The sequence below is a fragment of the Brachyhypopomus gauderio genome, chromosome 10 (assembly GCF_052324685.1).
Source record: "Brachyhypopomus gauderio isolate BG-103 chromosome 10, BGAUD_0.2, whole genome shotgun sequence".
In the NCBI taxonomy this organism is placed as follows: domain Eukaryota; kingdom Metazoa; phylum Chordata; class Actinopteri; order Gymnotiformes; family Hypopomidae; genus Brachyhypopomus; species Brachyhypopomus gauderio.
Window position 1 is genome coordinate 1,778,041 of NC_135220.1, and position 23,888 is coordinate 1,801,928.

Genomic DNA, 23,888 nt, shown 5'->3' on the forward strand with positions numbered 1-23,888 from the left:
GAAAGGTAGTCACATGTGATACTAATGGTGAAGTCTTTTTGAAAATATGTTCATTGTTATTCAAATTTTTAAATATACTATTATACTAATATTATACTATATTGTACTAATATATAATAAACTATTATACTAATTTAAAATATATATTATTATTATTATTATTATTATTATTATTATACTATTTATTTTTTGAACAATACAGTACAGTCCAAAAGAATTTACCAGTGTTGTGAATTGCTGATTGACAACAGATTTTTACTGTTCAGCTTTGCTCTCTCTCTAGAAACTGGAATATAAAGGACAAAATGATCAGGGAAATTAAGGTTTGGTCTACAGTTCTTTTGATCCATATGATGTGAACACAATTATCTTAAACACACCAATATCCAATATCTACATAGATTTTAGTCATAATTTGTGAGACTGTATGTTTTAATGATTCACATAGAGCTTTTATAGCAACAGCACATTTGAAGCATGTATCTGAGATATAGTGTAAGATTTTTCAGTCTCACAGAGATTGTAGACTTGACAGTGAATTGGATCATCATCTTGTCAGACGGCATGGCAAATATAGCCAGCTGGCACCTGCATTTCCGTGACAAATTAACACCGGCTAAACTGTTCAAATACTGTTTTACACATCCATATAAACACTCTTCTAAAATAAAGATAATAGCAGTCATTCCAACCCCTGGTCACTTGTCAAACTAAGACAAGAGTCGTTTATGTGCATTGCTGACAGGCATATTGGAAACCGAGAGCACAATCGGAAAACAACGTGTATGAAACTGTTGGATTCACCTGCTACTGTAATTAAACCCGAGACGTTGCGCTCCAACAGTCGGTCCAAACCGGGGGGAGGATTGCGCAACATCGCGTTTCATCTCGCGATGCTTCGAGCGGGGAGGGGAGTGTCAGATTCCACGGGAGAAGAGGGTAGAGTGGATAGCGGGGCGCCGAGGTGAGTTTGTAAACATTATATCGCTGTCAGACCTTCCAGTCGGCATTTAACCAAGTAAAACCGACGTAAATATGTTATCTGGCTATATAAAAGAAGTTTCTGAATGATTAAAAGTACTTTTTGTGAGACGTCTGTTGTGCTGTCAACTTGTAGCCAGTTAGCTGGCTAACCAGTTAGCCAGATACGACTGAAGTCTACGCGCAGTCCGCCCAGCTACCAGAGTTGCCAGGTTCGCGGTTTTCACGCCAAATTGGGCTTGTTTGAAAATCCAGCCGCGGGTAAAAATTCTGGGGTCGCGGTGTGCGGTTTTTTTGGGCTACTTTTGAGTTGGGCCACCGCGGGAGTTACAGGTCAACACTAAGAATCGATCGCGATATAATACTTAATTTGTCTCCATTTTACACGCTCGCCAACCTCCCCCCCCCCACCGGCGACAACTTTGGGCTTTGGGCTAGTTTAGGGTTCTGTGGGGCGGGTTTTACACTGACTTTGTGCGGGATATGCTATGCATGTAGCTTAGCATAGACGCTGGCTATACTGTCTGCTAACTAGCTAGCTCGCTAAGCAAATTAGCGTTGCTGACAAGCGAGGTTGGTTGGCAAAAAAAACATTTGTTTGTAATAGTTGGCATTATATGTAGTCTTTTTATTTTTGTTTTATTTTATCCGACGTGTGAAATGAAAGTAGGCGGCAAAGCTCAACTTTTTAATGAGTTAAAGTGAGCTGGCAGGTCGGGGAGAGACCCGTTGTGCCATCGCACAAGTTTCTCGCTGTGCCCCCGAGCCCTCCTGCACACTTCTCCCCGCCGCTGAAGGAGCACAAACGGGTCGTGATACCTGGAAATCCCCGTAGCGGGGACATTTATTCCTCCAGTGGGACGCCCTATACCCCACCGTCAAACCTGGGGAGTGTTAACCCCCCCCCCGACAGCATGTCTTTGATTTCAGCCTGTCCGGCCGAGACGGGGCGGCCACATGCGGGAACAGGCAGGCTGGAGCTCACGTCGACCTGGCTGAGCCACTACGAGCGCACTAAACTCGTGTTAGGAGCTTTTAATCGCACCTAATAACACGACACGACTGGTTTTATAACCCGGGCAAAAACATTTGAATAACATTCCCCTATTTCACAAGTTGTACATGAGTTTTATCAGTTTACGCTGTTGACTAGTATTAATTTATTCTGCAAATGGACCGAAGCGCAGTGTTGAGATGGAGCGTGTTTGTGGACGATAGCGGAGAACGTATGTTTTATGTGCAAAAATATCATTTAGCCCGTGTAACTATAGCTCTTTGAGGTTTTGGCACTTAAATTAGTACGACGTTTTTTTTAACTGAACTAGAAATGATAATAGTTTAAAAGCAAGTAAATCGCCTCTTGCTACGTGAACCTCCCACGTATGTCCTTGTCTGTCACCTCCATTTAAACTACATGCCAGAATAATTCTTAAGAGGAATTGAGGCGCACCGTGACTTGCCAATAGTACTTTCTGTGCTCTTTTTTTAGGCAAAATATTTATTTTATGGACATTACATTTTCTTAAGGGTGGGAAATATACTCGCAGGTGACTTCGTAAGCAAGTTTTGCAGCTGATACTGTAATTGTATTGATGAGCTGAGACGTCTAACTGTAACCGTGGAGCAGGGCTGTTGGACTGAAGGGCCACACTACTGTCAGTTCGGGGAAGGATGTTTTTGGAGCAGTTTGTTGTTTTTCACACGTACACTTGTGTTGACTGACGCTCTCTGTTCACAAGGGAGGTTTTTTTCTGTGTTCCAGGCAGCTGCGCAATGCGATGATCTAAAGCCGGACTTGATTATCATGCTATCATAACTTGCATATTATATTTGTTAGTATTTCCAGTGTTTGAGTGTGCTTTAAATTGCCTCGCTTCATGTAGGTCCGTGTACGCGCTTTGCTGAGGATTACATATCCTTTTTTTTTTAGGTTCGTAGTATAACATTGTAGTTACTCCATGACTCAAGAAAACGATCCTTTTTATAAATAGTTTGGGACCAGATTGTTTCCGAATTCATAGGAGAATGTGACCTAGGGTTATGCATCGTGCTGCATTGTTGGCTTCCTTGGCACAGATTTAACAGTGGGCTCACTGTAGCTATGCAGACATGCATATAGAGTTTCATTTGTTCCATAGCTTACCAAAGCTTAGGTTCACTAAAGTTACATCAATCTGTAGTGGCCATAGTGTGTGTACCTTTCAGACTAGATGTCTTGATGACTGCAAGTTCAGATCGGTCTGCGGCTTTCAGGCTTTACCTGCTAGCAAATGCTCGCTGTAGCTATTCATAACACACACACACACACACACATGCTTTAGCCTGCATACTGCCCAGCTCCACTTTGTGTCTCACATTTTGTGGGGTCTCCCCTGCCCTCTGGCAACTCAAGACCCAGATTCCTCATTCTTGGCTGCAGTGGGAGCTATTAATACCGTTTGTTTAGCCAGTTCCCTAGCAGGCAGCATCAAACAGTACACTCCCACGGCTCAGTACAGCAGGGCCGCATTGCCGTCCACCTGCCGAGGAGCAGAGATCCGAGCTAGCGGCAGGATGCCACCACGCCGGACCCGGTGGAACCGGGTCAGAGATGGCACCAGGTCTGTGCTGCTCAGATTGGTGGGCTGCAGTAATGTCGAAGCTACAAAAAAGCCCCTTAGCTCAACAGCCCTTATCGATTCCTGGTGTCAACATGTTAATGGTGGGGACAAACACAGCTGTTTGGATTTACATCAGTCGCACAGCCGAGGTGCCTGTCTCCCCTCTTTGACATGTAAATTGAGTTCTAGTCTCTGCAGACTCATTTCTCCCAATTTCAGTCATGTTTAGTAGCTAATAGTACTCTTGACTGTTAAAAAACAATGTGTCGGTGATCAGCTGAGTCATTCGGAGTTGTAGGAAACATTTTAGTCATTTTCAGGGCCTTATAGTCCTTAATATATAACCGACAGAAGAGTAATTACGTAATTGCAAATTGTCTCGCATTACTCTACTGCCTAGACAAGAGTAAGCTTTTCTTTCTTTTTTTGCTTTTAAATTAATGGGTGAATAATGGCCCTGTTGTGGTGGACTAGCCCCAGGGTAGTAGATCTGTTGCACTGCCCTGATTGGTTGCGCTGTGGGGAGTATTGTCAGAGTTTGTCCCCGGTGTGAGGCCTTCTTGAGCAACTTGTTTCACTTAGGGTATAACGAGTAGGTGGTGTTGCTCATTTGTAAATTAACTTTTCGCACATCTCTGTCCAAAGCGGTTGCGTGGATTGCCTTCGGTTGGAAGTCCCTGGCACCGGGCCGTTGGCTTGCTGTGAGGTCTGTGAGGAATCGAACCGCTCTGGGCCGCGTCGTCACTTTGATCTCAGATGGGAGGGAAGAGCCTTTCATTGGCAAACGAGGTTCAGGGTTTTCTTTATGGGAAACAGAACCTGGCGTCCGCGGCGGAAGCTTCTTTCCAACGGCACGGCACTCTCCAGCTGCACATGTCACCGGCTGTGCCGAATTACGAGCAGCGGCGGCAGCAGTTTGGGTGGTGTTCGGTGACGTTGAAGCTTTGGAGAACATGGAGAATTTTTATTTAGTCGGCCGTTCGGCTCTTGAGGACTCGGAGGAGAGGGGGGAGAGTATGGCAGCGTTACTGGAGAGAGCGTGCGTCGTCTCCTAGAGCAGAGGTGCTTTGTTGCTGTAGTGAAGACGAGTTCTATACTTTATTTGTGAGGGAAGTTACACAACACTGGTGAGGTGGTCTTCCGAACGGTTGGATTGTGACGAAACTTTAATGCTTCTCCGGCTTCTCCTCCTCCTCTTTTTAAATTTGATGAGCCTGGTGTTATTTTTCTGAAATCCCCAACCTCCGCTCGTGTTCGCGGAGTGTGTGGTGGGGTGAGTGACTGCAGCGAGCTTTGGGTGGAGTTCCTGACGCTGGGTAGCCGGTGCTCAGCTCTGTGGATGGACTGCGTGAGTTTTGTGGGTAGTCCTGGGAGCTTGCGTCTGTTTAGTGCCTCAGTCAGAGTGCCCGGAAACCTGTTGGGTCTGAGTGGAAAGTGTGGTTGTGCAGCTCATGTTGCTTGCTCAACCAAAGGGGGGGGGGGGGGGGGGGGGGGGTATTGGGGGAATGGACAGCGAGTGCACATGCAAGTCATTCTCCTGGATCAGACCGGCTCATTTCACAAATCTCCCTCCAAGATTAGAATTATTATGCTGTCCAGCTTACATTGTATCACTTACTCCCATTACATCCCACTCATTGCCTGTCAAGTTCACTTATCACTGATGGGCTGATCGGTCTGTTCAGTCTTGTTTTGGCACCAAATTGTGTTTCTCCATCCACCAGAGCCATAACACTGCCTCCTCTGATCATTGATTGTGGCTCGAGTTCTTGACGGGCCCAGAACCATCTGAGAGAGCGGGTTGTTGATATGTGAACTGTTGAATGGGGTTAAGGAGTTTGGGGAGCAGCTTTAGAGCTGGACAGACCCTGTGGAGGTGTGGAATGACGGTGGATAAGGAGGACTATGTCATTTTATAACCCGGGCTGGCGAAATAAAAAGGGATCTTTCTCTGTTTTTCAGGAACAGAAACAGCAAGTGATTAGTACGTGATTTTACTTACTACCTTGAAATTAGAAGCTGGCTGTTCCGACTAGCTTGGCGTTCAGGACTCCAGGTGTAACATCGCTTTTTTGGGTGGTACACAGCATGTTTTTTTGGTGGCTAAACTGTGATTCTTCACTGTGATAACTCAAAAGTACGTGGTGCTCGTGTAAAATCCAGAATTCGTAGAGGGAGGTTGGGACACAATGAGAAACAGAGGTGTGGCCAAACTAGAGAGGTGCAGAGAGACACGCTCATGCAGACACAGACACACAGAGCGAGGGATGGCTTGCTTTGTGCAAATCCTGGCTACCAGCTCATCTGTAAACTGTTCCTCATTGGCCAGTCAGATGCCCCCAGTGTGAAGGAAGTATCACTAGGGAAACTTGTACTTGCTGTGTGTGTGTGTGTGCGTCTGCGTCCGTGCGCGTGTGTTGTCTTCTCTGCTTGTGATATTTTTAAACACCCTTCCTGGACGGGCTAAGGCTACAACCAGAGAACCATCCATGCTTTATTGGAGACAACTGGAGTGCTAACCGAAGCTTTTGGAGGTTCTGTGAGACAGCTACGACATCCTCATCAATGTCCTCCTCTTCTCCTCTTCCACAGTTTCATTGCAAGCTGTTTGCAAAAATGGGGGACGACAAACCTTTTGTTTGCAATGCTCCTGGCTGTGGGCAGGTAAGTCTCCTTTCCATCTCCACCCCTCTTAAGTTTCAGGAGTGCGTCTGTGTCTCTTCGTTGTGTGTGTGCGTGTGTGTGTGTGTGTGTGCGTGTATGTGTGTGTGTGTAGTCGTCACTTGTCTTGTCTTCAGGGCGTCCTCCCCTGGCTCTTGTGTGGAGCGTTGCTGGCAGTGTCCTGCGTCCTGCAGGGTGTCACTCCTGCCCCACTGCCCCGTCGTGCCTCTCCCCAGCCTCGTCCACATGTGCCGTGTCTCCCCTGCTTCTGTACCGCCCCGCGTGCACACGCTGGTCCCGCTTCAGCCGCCACTTCCATCCCCCTCTCCCGTCGCTGCTGGGTGTCTGGCGAACTGTGGGGCTCGCATGACCGACGCTGCGTGCTGCGCTTAGAAACTCCGCTAGGTATTGCACCGATGTGAGTGCGGACACGGTACATTAATTGGAAACGAGCACAAACTTAGCAACGTGCTAGGGAAGAGGAAGATGTTTGAGGAAGAAAATAGTTCACAGAGGTTCTGGCTACAGGGGTGAGAGGAATGAAAACAGAAACAGCTAAGAGGATGGTTCGCGCTTGGTGAGAACAGACCCACAGAGGTAATGTCAGGGTCTTGTTTAGAATGTTTGAACGTGGAGAATAATATTTTGAAAGGGGAGAGGGCAGTTAAATTGCCCCTGACACTCCTCACCAGACCGGGGGTGTGGGGTTGATGTGTTGTGTTTGTGTATGTGTGTGTGGGTGTGTGTGGGTCTGTGTTTGTGTCTGGTTAACCGTCAGTGCAAGCATGCCAATTTATAGGAACAACACGAGCTTCTATGAATAATTAATGTCAGTTGTCAGAAGGTTTTTCTTTCTCGGAAGCACGGAAGCCAAGTTCCAAGTTGCCCCAAACTATTGCCGTCTTGAACATGGCCGTACCGTCGCGGTGTTTACACAGCTGCTGCTTTAATGGCATGAAGTGTATGGCTTTAAGCTGCCATGTCAGACTGACTAACACGTCTACCACGTTGGGTGAGAGGTGGCCTACCATCTCTGCATCAGCTGAGGGCAGAGCTGATGGTGGAGCTGATTGCTGGTCTTTTCTTTGGGAGCAGGCCTGGGTTTGTGTTGCATCATCTTGGTCCCCAGGGATGTGAGATGGTTTTGCTCAGGCATGCCCCAGACAAACGCCTTCTCACAGTGGACTGTGTGGGCATGGCCTACGTCCTCCATGTTAAATGTTAGTTGTTCAAACCTGACCACGACTTGTGCAGATAGAGCTGCATGATGGTGTTTTTCCGGTGCTATTACCAAGTAGTACGCTTCTCTAGTAAAACTTGCTGTTGTGTGTTTATGCCTCATGCTTAGCTGCCCGTTATTGCTATTTATATCCCCTTGTGTGTGTTGGCATTCAGACAGCGCACAAATGATTTTGTGCCAGATTTGTAGGTAGTAATGAAACATATATTGTTTTAACCTTGTCCATTATTCTGTTCTCCCTGGAAGGAAAACTGACCGATACTACCAATATCAGCTCTAAGGTTTCACTTCCTTCAGTCAGTGTAACTGTTCGCTCTGAGTTTCCAGTTATGACTGATTCTGACCGACGTTTTATGGAGTCTTTGTTTGGCACTGATGGTTTGCTGGTGTAAGAACACACACGAGAACTTCCTCAGCTTTAGCCCCGCTCTCTGGCTGTATTCGTTTATTTCTGACGCATCGGTACAAACCTAGCCGACATGCAGACAGTAATGCCAGCCGAGTACCACCCCGTTATCCCCATTTGTACCATCCAGATGAACTCGTTTGCTCTGTTTTCCATAAGTCATGGTGCCCTTTCCTGGAAAACTAGCCAGCTCCTTGATTCGGGCTGCGTGTGCTGGGTACGGAAGGCGGTGCGAGCGCTCGCTGCTGTGTGTTGGCCGCTGTCACTCACACTTTGCACTCTGCCCTTTGCTGTAACGCACACGCGGTTCCCTGCACCGTAACCTTGATGTCAGGGGAGGGGCTGCGACCACGCAGTTGTTGCACCGGTGATGCTGGTATGTCTAAAAATAACCCCCCTGACGCTCAACTGTGTTTCCACTTCGTTCTCTCGCGTCTGGACTGTAACTGTGACACGGCGCCAGAAATAGTCTGAAGCTCGTAGAGGCGAGAGTCCGACGAGTCTCCCCCCAGAGCTTCTCCTGAGTCACCGACCGCTGTGAGAACCCACGCAGAGAGGAGGCGAGCGAAAGGGCTTGAGGGAGCAACGGGCAGGTGGAGGCTCAGCTAGACGTGCTAGGTGTTCGGGCTGGATGCCATCGCTGAAGAGCACGCCGTCCTGCAGCTCACGCCGTCCTGCGGCTCACGTCCTGCGGCTCACGCTCTCGCTGCACACGCCGCTACCCTCCACCCGCGCTCTGCACGCTCGTCCCAGGTAGCAGAGGGGCGCCCTACCTTAACTTCCGCAAAGGGACCCGGTGTCGTGCAGGATTCCTTCCTTGCCGATCAAGTGCACGCCTGACCGATTGCTTGGGGACTTTTGAGAATAATTGATTAAACGAATGATGTTGGGTGAGTTTGTGCTTGATCGAGGGTAAAACCTTCAGGCACGCCGGGCCCTCTACTGTTTATTTTGGACGCTCACGGTTGAACGTTTAGCCTGTGCCAGTACACCTGATTCAGTAGCTTAACTTTATGATTTGAAGTGGCAGACGAAACGGGAGATCGTGGAAAAAGTGCAAAGCTAGTAGTTTGGAGACTGCGGGGTAACGGAATAGGATTTAGACTTGCAGCTTTAGGGCAGTTCCACAAAAAAACACGTGCAGAAAAACACATCGTAAGCTACCTGTCTGAATTACTCTAAGGCCAGTGTTCTGAAGTAGCCATACTGTAGGTATAGTTCGCAAGGATGATGGAACACACCGGACTCTAAAAGTGACAAGTGAAAAATTGAGCGTTCATGTGCGAAACCACGCTCGAATTTGTCCGGCTTGGATTGCGAGCTGTCAACATTCTGAAACGGGGCTGTAATACAGCCAGGTAATGATGGCCTTGGCGTCCTTGAATGTAAATTCGATACAGCGCTGTCTGCTAATACGGTCGGCCCGCTTGTGCGTGCACAAGAGCTTTACGTAGCGAACGTGGTTGGGCTTCGGCAGGGCACCACCGGCGGCTCACGCGTCTCCGAGCTCCATTATCTGCACCTCCACAAAACCGTTACCGTTAGAACCGCACGCGGTGGCGCGCCTCCAAGCAAGGGCAAGAGGCGTGTAATCGTCGAGGCGCTCTTCTAAAGGAAAACCTAAAGAAGGTTCGCTGGTTCACTTCCAGTAAATGCACACTGCCCCAGGTCCGTAAGCTGAGCCCGAGGGAGCGAAACAGAGAGTTCTCCTTACATTCAGCCCTCTTTGTTGTGTAGTGTGCCTTGACGCACAATACACGTGTTCCCTTTCCAGCGGTGCAGACCTTCTGCGTGGCGTGACATCGGTGAAAGCCGATCGCTCAGAAGGAGCAGTTCCCGGATCACCTGACCGTTTTCCTAGACACGTCTTCCCAATTCTGCTCCGTCGATCGATCGATTTTTAGATTCCTGCCCCTTCTCTGCATTCCCCCCCCCACCCTCACCTAATCTGCTGAGTTCTGTTCCACGCAGAGGTTCACCAATGAGGACCACCTTGCCGTCCACAAGCACAAGCACGAGATGACGCTGAAGTTTGGACCCGCCCGGACCGACTCGGTCATCATAGCAGGTAAAGGGTTTGATATTTGTGATGGTATATGTTTCTGTGATTACACTGAGCACATACAACACTCATTTAAGATGCACGTGAAGCTGAATGTTGAAGTAGTTTCAGTGTCCATCTGAGTTATTATTTCATAGAGTCAAATCAGACATTGACCTTTATTAAAGAGTGAGGGACAAACCTGTCTTTATGCTAATAAAGAAACTAAGCACAAATGGCGAAAACCAAAAGCTTGTGTTTATCTGGCCTATCGCTAAACTCTGGTTTCAATAATATTCAGTGTCGGGGGAGGAATTTTTGGGGTGGTGTACATGAGCGAACAGTCTGGTCATTTAATCATTGCACAACCCGCCTGTCCAAGTGCCATTGCGCAACATGCATGGCCGTTTCCGTTGGGGGGGGTGTTCTTGCCGCTCCCTAACCAGCGTGACCTGGCGTCCCTCCGCTCTCCAGACCAGACGCCCACTCCTACTCGCTTCCTGAAGAACTGTGAGGAGGTGGGCCTGTTCAACGAGCTGGCCATGCCCTTCGAGCAGGAGTTCCGCAAGGCCCAGGAGGACGACGACAGGAGAGCCAAGAACCCCGTGAGTGACGTGAGTGACGTGAGTGACGTGGGTGACGTGAGTGGCGTGGGTGGCGTGGGTGACGTGGGTGACGTGAGTGGTGTGAGTGACGTGAGTGGCGTGGGTGACGTGAGTGGTGTGAGTGACGTGAGTGGTGTGGGTGACGTGGGTGACGTGAGTGGTGTGGGTGACGTGAGTGGCGTGGGTGACGTGAGTGGCGTGGGTGACGTGGGTGACGTGAGTGGCGTGGGTGACGTGAGTGGTGGGGCTGCTGTAGGCTGTGATTGTGCCTGTGCTCCTCTGACCCAGAGCTTGCAGCCAAAATGTGTAATTTATGGGTCTCTCATGTCTCACACTGTCACCTCTTCCTCCCTCTTTCCTCTTCTGCTTTGTGCACTCTTTCTTTTTCTCTCTCTCCCCTGCCCCACCTCTCTCTCCCCTGCCCCACCTCTCTCTCCCATGCCCCACCTCTCTCTCTCTCTCTCTCTCTCTCTCTCTCTCTCTCTCTCTCTCTCTCCTCGCTCTCTCGCTTGCTCTCTCTCTCTCTCTTGCCCTCTCTCTCTCTCTCTCTCTCTCTCTCTCGCCCTCTCTCTTGCCCTCTCTCTCTCTCTCTCGCCCTCTCTCTCTCTCTCTCTCTCTCTCTCTCTCTCTCTCTCTCTCTCTCTCTGTACTTTCTGCTGCCCCCTCCCCATTGTAGCTGCCAGCCCCTGGCTCTTCTGCTTTGGACATGAGTCTGCAAACATCCTCGGATGTGGTGCGAGTGAAGGAGGAGGAGCCTGTGGATGTGGACTCCTCCCCTCCAGCTACTCCAGACTCCATTTCCAGCCAATCAGACAGCAACAACGAACCAGCCTACGCAAAGGTATAGCACAGACCCATTCTTTCTTCAGTGAGGCGCATTTGTTGAGAGGGTGTAGTTGCATATTGCAGACTGCTGTGGTATTAATAACCTACAAGGACAGTGCTGCGATAATGATTAGCTAGTGATGTATTGTGTAGCCCTACATTGTTGAAACCAGCCGCCCCTTCCCCACAAAGGATTCCCCCTCAAAGCCACCAGTGAGTTCGGCCCCCATGTCCACCATCATACGGCCAGGTTCCCTCCCTCTGCACATGACCTACGACCCACTTCAGCCCACCATGCCTTCTCCCACCTCAGTCATCACGCAAGCCCCGCCCTCCAGCCGCACACTCGGGTAAGGCCAAGCCCCGCCTCCACACAGGCCGCTGCCTCTGTACTATGCACAGTATACTGTATATTGAGTGGTACTGTACACTGTACCATGTGCACGTCCTGAAGCCTCACTGTACTGTACCTGCGGCTTTTTGTTCGTCGCCCTGCGTTTTTAAAACTTGTCAGGAAATAAAAGTCTGTGACCTTCCTGTCTAAAGGTCACCCACGGGCCCGTATCCCATGATGATGCTCCCCAATGGCCAGACGCTCCCTGTGCTACCGGGCCCTGTGCAGATGCCCTCCGTGATATCGGTGAGCACCCCGTCATATCGATTCGTGCTTCCGTGTCGCCCCTACGGAGCCTGTTGATGTTGGAGCCTCACGTGTGTTCTGCCCCATGGTTTCGTTTCCCAGTTGGCCAGGCCCATGTGTATGGTGCCCAACATTCCAGGGATCCCAGGTCCTCCACTAGGGGGCAGCAGTAGCGGCTCTTCCTCCCCGTCCGGTTACAACCCCCACTCCGAAGCCAAGATGGTGAGAGTTGCACGCACTCTTATCAGCCCCAGACTCTGGGTGAAATGGTCCAGAGAGGCAAACAAACTCTGAAATTCCTCAGCCAGCCATGAGAGGAGCTCGTTGGTGATACTTTCCATAACAAACACATCAGCACTGACGACATTGATGCTCAAATTTAAAAAACGTGAAGCCCATTTCTCTTTCTTTCTACATTTCGAACATGTTTTTATTTTTTTTTCCCTCCTGTAAACTGACCTTAAATAAGCACTAATATTTACAAACAAATCAGATGGTTACTGCGTAGCGCCTGCAGAGCCGTGCACAGAAGTGAATACGGTCAGTGCAGGAAGGGCCGTGTGTGTGTGTGTGTGTGTGTGTGTGTGTGTGTGTGTGTGTGTGTGTGTGTGTGTGTGTGTGTGTGTGTGTGTGTGTGTGTGTGCGCGTGCGCGTGCGCTTTCCTGTCTCTGTGTGGGTGTTCTAACGGCCCTTCCTGTGCTTGTTCCGTCCTGCACGGTGTTCCCTCATAGCGGCTGAAGGCGGCGCTGTCTCAGCAGACCGCGGCGGCCCAGGGCTGTGTCGCCGTGGCGATGGGCTCCAGCGCCATGGTGCCACAGAGAATGGAGCAGAGCCAGCTTCTGGTGCAGCAGCCCGACGCCCCGTCCCCCGCACAGCCACAGGTCTGCACGCACGCGCACACACACACACACACACACACACACACACACAAACCCTTGAGAGCACCAACAGCAAGCTGTCTCATACCCAGAACCCTCCGCAACAGAGTCACCGTAAACACACAGAGTGTAGTTCTCATGCTTTACCGAGCCCTCCCCTCCCACGGGCCTGTTGTACCAGAACCACGTGGTTCCCTCGGGGGGGGGGGAATAATCGCGCCTCGTGCTGTGTTCAGGTGTCTCCGGCTCAGCCCACGGGTGGCAGACGGCGACGCACAGCGGATGACGATCCGGACGAGAGGAGACAGCGCTTCCTGGAGCGCAACCGGGCCGCCGCCTCCCGCTGCAGACAGAAACGGAAGCTGTGGGTCAACTCTCTCGAGAAGAAGGCCGAGGAGCTGACCTCCATGAACGTCTCGCTGACGGTGAGCACAGTCTCACACCCCCCACCCCCTCGAGACCAGACTTCTGCCACCTAGAGCCACAGGTTGGTTATCATGTGTGTCTCTTGTCGATTCACTTATCTCTCTGTGGTCGGGTGGGTGTGTGTGTGTTTCAGAATGAAGTGTCTCTCTTACGAAACGAGGTTGCTCATCTCAAACAGCTGCTGCTCGCCCATAAAGACTGCCCTGTCACCACCTCACAGAAGAAGGCTGCCTATTTGGGTGAGTCGCACCACGAGAAAGAAGATCTGTAAATCGTAAATCATCACGGTGGTACCGGTGGATGCAGTTACATTCAGAATGGCCAGGCTGAGATATATATAAAAACACGGGGTGACGTGAATAACATCCCGTTTCAATAGCACCTGTCAAGGTGGGATATATTGAGCGGCAAGTGAACAGTCAGTTCTTGAAGTTGATGAGCTGGAAGCTGGTAAAACTTTTAAGGAGCTGAGTGACTTGGACACGGGCCAAACGGTGATGGCTAGACGACTGGGTCGGATCATCTCGACTGTGGCGGGTCTTGTGGGATGTTCTGTGCGATGACTGTGGGAAGCGGACACTTGTTTCTCTGGGCTGATCCCACTGAAGAGCCCCTGGAGCATAAAGTTTATGCAGGCTATGATGGAAAGGTGTGCGGTCACAGTGCATCGTAACTTGCTGGGAATGGGCCGGCCTAGCTAAGCTGACCCCTGTCCGCTGCTGAAAATGCCTGGAGGTCACGTGATCGTCCAAACTGGATCATGGAGCAGTGGGAGAAGATGGCCTGGTCAGGTTCATCACATTTTTTTTTTTTCTACGTCGCGTGGATGGCCTGATCCAGCCGCGTTGCTTACCTGCGGAAGAGGTGGCATCGGAATCTTGCTGGCTTGTAACCACATGAACCTGTGACACAAGTGGCTGAAGTGTGGGGTGTTTGCGTGACCTTGTGAAATGTTTTTACCCACCTTGCCGCCATTTACAACCAACAGCACAAGAACCACAGCAAATACAGTGACAGTGAATCATCAGTGGGTTACTTGCCGAGACAACCGATTCCGGACAGGTAGATATACCGTCAAAGAAAGAAGCTAAATATGTTAAAGAAGAGTGTGTTATGCCATGTGGTTTTTACAAAGTCTTCCAGATTCTGTGTCTGGAAGACAGAACGCCCACATCCACATACGTAATTGTTGAGTTCTCACACCGGTGGGAACGTGGGTCTGTTCTTAAAAGGTTCACTAGTTTGCTGGAATCTGCACCAGCTCCGGTACAAACACCAACACTTTGTTGGTGGAAAAGTGGTATCGGTAATTGTGCAACCCACAATCTAAACGGTTAATTTGCCGCTTTAATGATCAAATGATTTATCCCTCGACGGGGCAGTTTCCCCTTGACGGGGCAGTTTCCCCTTGACGGGGCAGTTTCCCCTTGATGGGGCAGTTTCCCCTTGACGGGGCAGTGGTGTTTTGGTGGCACTTCATTTTACAATAACACCATGAAAATGAGAAAAGGCATCAGCGGTGAAGTTAAAGAAGATATCTTGTCCCTTGCAATGTACCCCAAGGTCAGGGTTTACACTGCAAAGAGAAATTGCATCGAGCCCAACATGAATGTCTAGGTTATAATGGTAGAATTATGATAGTATGAACAGAGCAAGACTGAACATGACTTTCATGGAAGAATAACTGAAGAGAAAAGCCATATTTTCCCAGTAAGTTTAAATAAGCCCATCTTATTTCTGGGAGGTTGCATCTGAACAAATCACAGATTTCCTTTGGAACAGTGAGATTATATTAGGTGCATCACCAAACAACCGAGACACTTGACTCCACCTGCCAAACGCGCAGGAGGAGAACGGAGGACTTGTCCGGCAGGCAGTCATCCGGCTGATCGTGAACTGTTTTTAATAACGAAACGATCAAGATATGAAGCCGCCCGTCAGCAGAAGCTTGGCTAAGATTCTACCGTGACATTGTAACATACAACATGACAATGATCACCTGTAAACCGGCAAACCTCAGAATATACAGTGAAGACGGAAGATTTGTGGTATTGGAACAGTCCAGTCTGAGCCAAGGCACAGATCGACTAACAAACTCGTAAAGAAAGAAATTACTTGAGTTATTGCTGTAAAGGTATGCTCATAATTATACGAATTTATTAGATGTGTGTACCATTATGTACAATTATTTTTAATGTGTGATAAATTAGAGTAGCAATATCAGAATAGCACCATTAAACAAACTACTGCAGTAGTGGTCCTGTTCAGAAGTTTGAATAGTTCTTAATCATGCATCGTGGGAGTGTTTATATTCACTTAATAATCCACTCATAATCTGATTTGTCCAGTAATCTGTTTTCTTTAAGTGGTCATATAAACAGCATACACCGATAGCTTAGATTGGAGTATGGCCTAGAAATCATATTAATAAAAAGATAAAGGCTATATAATAAATTTCTGATTTATTAAATTTTTGATGAGACTTTGAAATGCTGTAATTGCTTGAGAAAGTTAAGAATTTGAATTGTGTAGTATTAGTCTTTAGTGGCCTTTAAAACCACAGATCCATATTTGCTGGTAAAGTAGGTCCATGTTTACAAAAAGCCATGGCAGGTAGTTGCCATCTCATCTTTGTGATTTTACTGGGTGGTTGCGAAGTACAAATATGATTATTGCCAGACTCATGTAAACCTGCTGCTCCCCCTTTATCTATATACCCAAGTTCATGCAAACACATCGATCGGATTACTGACTGGCAGTTATCGGATTATTGGGATTATTTAACAGTTCTTTTACTTTCTTTATGCTTCAGTATCCCCCAAAGTCAGTACAGCCCACAATACAAAAAAAACCTCAGTTAGCTTATATGTTTAGATAATGAATGAATGAATTGCTAAAATTCTGTAATATTCATAAGCTTCATCTGACCAGTATATAATAAACCTCAAGATATACAGACCCATTCCAAAAAATTTGAATATCATGGAAAAGTTGATTAATTTCCATAAGTCCGTTCAAAAAGTTAAACTTTTATAGATTATAGATTCAGGACCCACAATTTATTTTTACATAATTTGGGTTTCCAGCTCTTAAAACCCATGAAAACATGATTTCAAGAAATTAGAATACTGTGGACTACAGTTTTTGTAGAAACAAAAAGAAAGTAGGATGATATCGATTCGATCAAAATGGTACTTTCAAAACGATGTCCGCCTTCAGTACATGGTTGGTTCAGTACATGGATCCCTTTGCTTTAATCACCTTGTTCTGAGTGAGGATTCGGAACGATTTCTGAATGTTGAACTCTTCAGACCTTTGTAACAGGTCTGCCCGTCACTGAGCTGTTTCCATCGTGTCTTCCAGGAGGAGAGGCCATGAAGGAGGTGTCTGAGCCCACGGGCTCCCCTGCTCCAGTGATCCAGCATAGCTCACTGGCCCCGAGTCCGTCCTCCATGGGACCTGGGCCCAACGGGCTGAGTTCGAGGGCGGCCGCCGAGGCCGTGGCCATGTCTGTGCTGGCGGGTCTGGGCAGTCAGCAGGGCGGGCCCTCACATGTCCCCATGTCCACACAGCCTTCAGCCAGATGACCAGCCCAGCAGATCGTCCGGGACACGCCCCACGCCGCAGGGAGGAGGGGCGGCCGATTGCGAGCAGCGATGGACGAGGCCACGCCCTCCTCCACTTCCTCTCTGGCTCCCTCTTGCGCCATTGCGCTCCGGCTTGGAGCTCCGCTGAATGACTGGGACTTCTGGGGGAAAGCAAGAGCTTGCTGTCCACTCTGCCATAGACTACAGGGGCTGGACTCCAATCCTCATCATCCCGACTCACCGAGTTTGCTTCACCACCTTCATCATTATCCTCCTCCTCAACCTTGCCTTCCAACCGCACCTTCCTCGACCTTCACTAAACTGTAGGACTGTAAAGCGCTTCCGGAAAGGTTGCCGTCGTGTCCGTCCTGCTTGGACAGGACCCGATGCAAACCTCTGCATAGATATATGCACATGTGTACCATATACAGATTGACCCAGACGCATACAGGAGTCATCTGTGGCCGTTGTGCACCTGGTGGAGCGTTTACCCACACTGCATCACCACTCCACTGCACATCTTTCTCACACCACGGAGGCCACGGCTAGTTTTCGGCACCATATCCTTGCAATAATTTTTATATCTTTTTTTTAATGAGAGGATAAAGAAAATAAATTTTATGTATGTTTGATCTGATCTTTAATTTGGTCCCTATCATTTTAGAGCAGTTTTAATTTTAGAGAGACCAACAGAAGAATGTTTCACTGAAATCTGACCTCATTTCTACCCCCTCCATGTAGTATGTTTTCTATACCGAATGTTTGAGAGCGTGGTATGTTTGTACAGGAATGTACATCAGAATATTGCAGTTTGTAATTCTAAGGACTGATACACTAATGTTGGCATGCAAGTTTCTATTTCCTCCTATAGTTGATATTTTATATGTGGTGTTTGCGATGTCTTTGTTTGGCACATGCTACAGTGTGAGCTGTAGAACTTATATATGTTTGATCATGTCTTAGGTTTTCCTCGTAGCCTTGTGTGGCAACCCTCAAACCATAAATTGCAGATTGCTAATGGTCATATTTCACTGTTAATTGAAATCTCCTTGTTAGGATTCCTGTGTAACTTCATGTGTAATTTATGGTGCCACCACCACGTATGGCCTTGCCCCCTGCCTGTGAAGTCCTCAGTCACGAGCTATACTGTGAGGGTGTGGGGCTGTTTAAGAACCCAGGCTTTAAGTCTGGGCTTTGTGGTTCTTTTTTTCTTTTAATTATTTGCTGTTGTTTTCTGAGCTACCACTGGCTAATTTACTGAATGCCATGTTTAGCTGTTCTCCTCAAACAGACGAGGCCTGGACTTGTTTCCCCTCAATACCCCGTTTTACCGTTTAAGGCAACGGAATCGGCTCTGTACCACTGTTTATATGGTCTGTCTTTACCTACACACGTTCATGTATTCACTCTCTTTCATACACATGCACACCCTTAAGTGAATTTGAATACACACACTGCAGTGATGTATGAAATTAACTAGGAAAAAAAAAAATATTATGCCTTAATATTCACAAGAGTGCCTCATATAGCCTGGCCAGATTTACATCACTCTTTAACATTGCAGCTTTATGGTTGTTCTTCCTGGTCAAAAACTTGATTGGCTATGTGCCAAAAATAGGAATCTTATCAGGAACCGTTAAAAGCTTTAGAATTGTAATAAGGGACGCAAGTTATTAAATGATAACTAATGCCATTGAAAATCTTAGGCGAGCACATAATAGGCTTATGTTGTGGTTGTGTTGTGTGATCTTTACTGCCATCTAGAGCTAATACGATGTTACTACATCACAGCAATAAGGCTATGGGGGACTGGATGTCAACCAGTTCATTTTTATATTTTGTCAGGCAGAGAAACGTAACCAGTACCCTTTATTGCACATCTCAGATTCAAATTGGACAGTATATAAACAAATGAATTAACTTTGTATGTGACGTGAATTTCCCTGTCATGTATTTTATTCACAGAATCTAGTAAAATATAAGGTATCAGTCCAAAATATAAGGGTATATCTAAATGCACTAAAAATTGATATAAAAAATGTTCCCCTTATATTTGTCTTAGTTGCTGGGTAGCGTCCTGAATGCAGCACACAACCAATGACGTTGGTTTGCCCAATGACGTGACTTTTTGTTCAAACCTTCACTCTTTCTTGTAAACCCTCAGAGGTTAAACACTGCCTGGTGTCCACTTCACACAGATCTGACAGTTGATTGGCTCTCTCGTGCTGAATCTGACAGTTGGTTGGCTCTCTTGTCCTGTGCTGTCCCAGCTGTGACCCCAGCGGTGCGTTCTATGCAGACGCTGTACTCAGCCGGTACAACCAGACAGTCAAATGTTAAGATGAGAAGAGGCAAGGAAGGGATGTGAACTGGTGAATTTAATAGTTTTGTGATTATTGTTGGCACTTTTTTTTCTAGATCAGTTCTTGATTTTTTTTTTAAGCAAGAACTACGCAAATGTCATAATAAAGGCTTTGTTAACCCTATTTTGTATATAATGAAATATAGAGCATTCATAGACCTTCGGTTAATTTGTTTGCCTTGTTAGTAAATGTTCTTTGTTTTCTCTTTTTTCCATTTTTTTGGAGAATAGTGAAAATGCATTTTAAAAGATTTATCTTTAAAATTTACTCTCCCACCCAGAGATGCTAGCAGCAAACTTAGTCCAGAGAAAATTTGTCTAGTGGACTTGCACCATAATTTCAATGTAATGCACCATTAATTTATTAAGGAATTAGCTAATGAGAGTTCATCTGTGTAAAATCCCTTTGTATTTAGATGCACAGTATGTAGTAAAAAAATATTTCAGCCTCTGATTTCTTTTATGGGTAAGAACACACTCCTGGTTGGACTGAGTCATTTTAGATTTTATCCTCTTACTGTACATATGTGTACTATATATATATGTATTTACTTTTACATGCATGTTAAAGTGGAATAATATGAACACTTGCCGTGCTGCAGTTTTGATTAAAGAAAACGCAATTAAACAATGTTAAAATGTCTTTTGACTATATTCTTGTTCTATCCAGGACCTCATCTGTTGAAAATCAAATATCTTTCCAAGTAGATGTATTGATTTCACTGAGGTCAGCTATAATGTTGCGTTCACTCTTAAAGACCTCGCTCATTATTGTATGGCTTTGATTTTAAATCAGTGGCAGTACATGGAATTTAAATTAGAAAAGACAGTGATAACCTTTAAAACGCTATTCATAGAAACACTGGCTGGACACGCATAATAGTGATCGGCGAAGTCATGAAAATGTTCTCGGTTTCATACCATGCGTCATTTACACACATGTCCACCAGAGGGCGCACACGTTAGTTCCAGCGTTCGCGCAAACGCTGCGTCGTTTACACACACGACCACCAGAGGGCGCAACGCTGCGTCGTTTAAACACACGACCACCAGAGGGCGCACACGTTAGTTCCAGCGCGAGATGCATCCAATTGCACAGCCGGAGAGCCAACTGCAGTTCTAGACCTGCAGTTTTAGACCTGCAGTTCTAGACGTGCTGTAGTTTTAGACATGCGCCACCTAGCGGCTCGGAATGTAGCTAACGACAGCCAACTGCAGTTCTAGACCAGCAGTTCCAATGCATGCGGTAGGCTCAGGGGCTTGTATATTGTAATAATCCATTGTATAAAGAGTTTATTTGTTAAATATGCCCATTGATTCTCAATTGTTTTAGCCAAATCTCTAACATTTGACAAGTTTTAAACGATAATGTACACCACATTTTGTATTTAAATAGAAGTAGTACGCCCTGTTCTTTTAGAGAGTTTTGATAAATTTTGTCATTTACACACACAGCTTGTCTCCTGAAGATATTTTATTTTTAATTAAACTACTGGATTACTGGCATAGGCTATTTTGTATTAAAAATCAGCAAAAATTGCATAATGTCAGGATGCTTTCAGTGAGTAAGCATACGTTTCCAGAATGTTAGGAGTGATTTATTTTACTCGTATACCTTCATTGGCATGCAACTAGCAAATATTATGTGATACTTGGGGTTTTTCGCTCACACGCCACACATCCGATTTCTCACGCCGAAAAAAAAATCTAGTTTATTTACCTCTGATCCATATCTATGATTCAATGAGTTACCAGTTCGCTCTGGCGCAAACACTGATCGATCGCAATATAATACTTAATTTGTGTCCATTTTACGTTCGCCACCCCCCCGGCAACAATTTACGTTCGCAGGACTAGCATTTCTCTCATAAAGGTAGCCAGAACTAACGAACTAAGACACACTAACGCTAGCCAGATTCATCCTTCATGACATAAACATTACGATAACACAAAAATGACCTTCAGACCGATTATATTTACATTTATGGCATTTAGCAGACTAAATATATGTCTATCATATATTAATATGCTCAATTGTATCAATATTCAGAACATAGTCTGGGTTCTTAGGGGTTAATAATGATGGGGAAATGCTACTTTAGCTTGCTTACTACTTTTAATATTAATAGTAGCGTAGTAAGTGCAAATTTCCTTCCTTTAAGTTGTTTCAAATTTAATCAAAGTAGCTACTAAGTAGCCATAAAGGTAGCCAGAACTAACGAACCAAGACACACTAACGCTTGCCAGATTCATCCTTCATGACATAAACATTACGATAACCCAAAAATGACCTTCAGACATTATCATATATATATCATATATTATTATTGCTTATAAATATCATTCTTCCATCTGCTCCCGCGACATACTAAAACACTATCTGGATATTACGTTACATACATCTAAAACTAAGGCACGTCTAGAACTGCAGGTCTAAAACTGCAGGTCTAAAACTGCGGTTGGCTCTCCGGGTGTGCAATTGGATGATGTAGGCCAGCGCTCGCGTAAACGCTGCGTCATTTACACACATGACCACAAGAGGGCGCAAACGTTCGTTCCAGCGTTCGCGCAAACGCTGCGTCGTTTACACACACGACCACCAGAGGGCGCACACGTTAGTTCCAGTGTTGATGTAAACGCTGCGTCATTTACACACATGACCACCAGAGGGCGCACAACGTTAGTTCCAGCGTTCGTGCAAACGCTGCGTCGTTTCCACACACGACCACCAGAGGGCGCACACGTTAGTTCCAGTGTTGATGTAAACGCTGCGTCATTTACACACATGACCACCAGAGGGCGCACAACGTTAGTTCCAGCGTTCGTGCAAACGCTGCGTCGTTTCCACACATGACCACCAGAGGGCGCACAACGTTAGTTCCAGCGTCCGTGTAAGCGCTGTAGAGCTGTCACGTGACCACTCTGGCGCTAGAGAGTTCCCACACTATGGCGGAGGGAGCAGTTGCTCGGATGGGTTCGTGTTCGCGTTTGAACGTTTGCTTCGTGTCGTGATCGGAGGAGTTCGAGTAGCGACGCGGCTTCGTCAAAACTTAAAAAGAGAAGAACTTGGGCCGTTATTCGCACCGACGATGGCGGACCGCGGCGTGGATCTGGCAGCTTTTCCGAAAGAGGTCAAGGACCAACTGGCGGAGTTGGAGCTGGAGCTGTCGGAAGGTAAACGAGGGTGGAGACGTGACCGACCTCCGGACCCCCCCGACCGGGCTTCACACTCACCACGTTAGCCCGCCAGCTCACGGTGCCGACCCACAGCACCGTGTCGGTGTCTCCCTGTCGGCTACAGACACAGTACATGTCCGTGTTCCTGTGTAGGGCGACTGGGTTCGCCACTGTGTGTGAGTTTGGAGGTTCTGTGGAACCGTGTGTGTGTGTGTGTGTGTGTGTGTGTGTGTGGCTGGCTGCTTCTCCTCACTAGTTAGATGTGTTTATTTTACATGAAGATACACAGAATGGGGTGAGATGTTGAACGAGCGCCCTCACTAGTGGGTCAGCAGCACCACAGGGAACCACGACTCACACTAGACACAAAGAAAGTGAATAATCATGATTCCTCCACACCTCCTGTAACCTTACTGCACCTGTGGTGTTGGGAATAACGTAGCCAGGCGTTTGTGTCCGGTACAAAACGACCAGGGACCCCGTGTTGGGTTTAGAGACCCGTGGATGTGCTGGACGGGTCCAACATATTCTCTTAATCCAACATCTGTCATTTCACACGCTGGATCAGTGAAGGTGTTCTTGGTCCGTTCGGCAGGTGTTTCGCTCTTTACCTCATGAAACTGGGCACATTTATACAACGAGTAGTTGTGGTGAACGTAATGTCAAGTTTTTAAAGCTATGAATTGGATAACTGTCATTAAAAATCGTGTCCTGATGACTGTATTTACTTGGTGCCGTTGAAAAGCAGCCATCAGTCAATCTGGTGCCCGAGTAAGTTGAACTTCCATTAAATCAGGTTCGTCCGAGCTACTGTAGTTCAGCTCGAAACACAATAGCTATTGTTGTCGGCTGTGTATTAATGTGCTTATGGGAGGCTGTGCTACCCAGCTTAGCCCCTTATTGCAAAGTAGAATAAAATTAAGCAGCTCACGCTTCGCTGTGTGTGTGTGTGTGTGTGTGTGTAGACTCACACTTGAGTAATACTGTTACACAACCGGGACCACTCGGTGTGTGTGGGTCACAGAAGTAATGTGCTGTTATGCTGTTGACAAGAAACGCTCATAGCAACTGTAATCACAGGAGCAGCCATGATTAAAAAAAGCACAACAGTAAATAGCATGCTTGACTAAGGACATATTGCACCAGACCGCCAATTGGTGACATCTGGGTTTTTATTACTCACTTAGAGCTGATTAATTCCACAACTTCATCAAGGGTCCATGAATGTGGTAAACCAAAACAAAGCGATTTAGCGCAACGCTTCATAAGTCACACACACCGATGCTTGGGATCGGTTGCCGTAAGGTGTGAACACAAACATAAAAGATGTTCTGTGTGTGTGAGGGTGGTTTTAGGCCCCGGGGGCAAGTGGGTGAGCCTGAGTGTTTGTGGTTGTTTGGGGAGCCCATGAGCGTGTCCTTTGACCCCCGTCTCAGTGAACCGGCCCCTCCGCTCCTCG

The 23,888-nt window shown here is 47.0% G+C and overlaps 1 protein-coding gene across 4 annotated transcripts; it reads left to right on the forward strand.

Moving 5' to 3' along the window:
- Window positions 1-877: 877 nt before the first annotated feature.
- On the forward strand, window positions 878-18,420 carry atf7a (activating transcription factor 7a). 4 transcript variants are annotated; one of them, XM_077018573.1, is made up of 12 exons: window positions 878-964; window positions 6,174-6,245; window positions 9,860-9,956; window positions 10,404-10,543; window positions 11,211-11,375; window positions 11,552-11,709; window positions 11,906-11,999; window positions 12,102-12,221; window positions 12,731-12,880; window positions 13,114-13,302; window positions 13,437-13,542; window positions 16,667-18,420. In XM_077018573.1, exons 2-12 carry the CDS (start codon window positions 6,198-6,200, stop codon window positions 16,888-16,890), a joined length of 1,491 nt encoding a protein of 496 aa, XP_076874688.1. In that variant the 5' UTR covers window positions 878-964; window positions 6,174-6,197; the 3' UTR covers window positions 16,891-18,420. The 4 variants fall into 4 exon arrangements, with proteins under 4 accessions (XP_076874688.1, XP_076874689.1, XP_076874691.1 ...); XM_077018574.1 differs by lacking the exon at window positions 6,174-6,245 and having other exon boundaries at window positions 941-964; XM_077018576.1 differs by lacking the exon at window positions 878-964 and having other exon boundaries at window positions 6,150-6,245; window positions 10,404-10,534.
- The last annotated feature ends 5,468 nt before the right edge of the window (window positions 18,421-23,888 follow it).

Coding starts and splice junctions, on each gene's coding strand:
- atf7a (XM_077018573.1), top strand. CDS start 6,198: ATGGGGGACGACAAACCTTTTGTTTGCAATGCTCCTGGCTGTGGGCAG. Junction 10,544..11,210: donor CCAAGAACCCCGTGAGTGAC/GTGAGTGACGTG, acceptor TCCCCATTGTAG/CTGCCAGCCCCTGGCTCTTC. Junction 11,376..11,551: donor ACGAACCAGCCTACGCAAAG/GTATAGCACAGA, acceptor TTCCCCACAAAG/GATTCCCCCTCAAAGCCACC.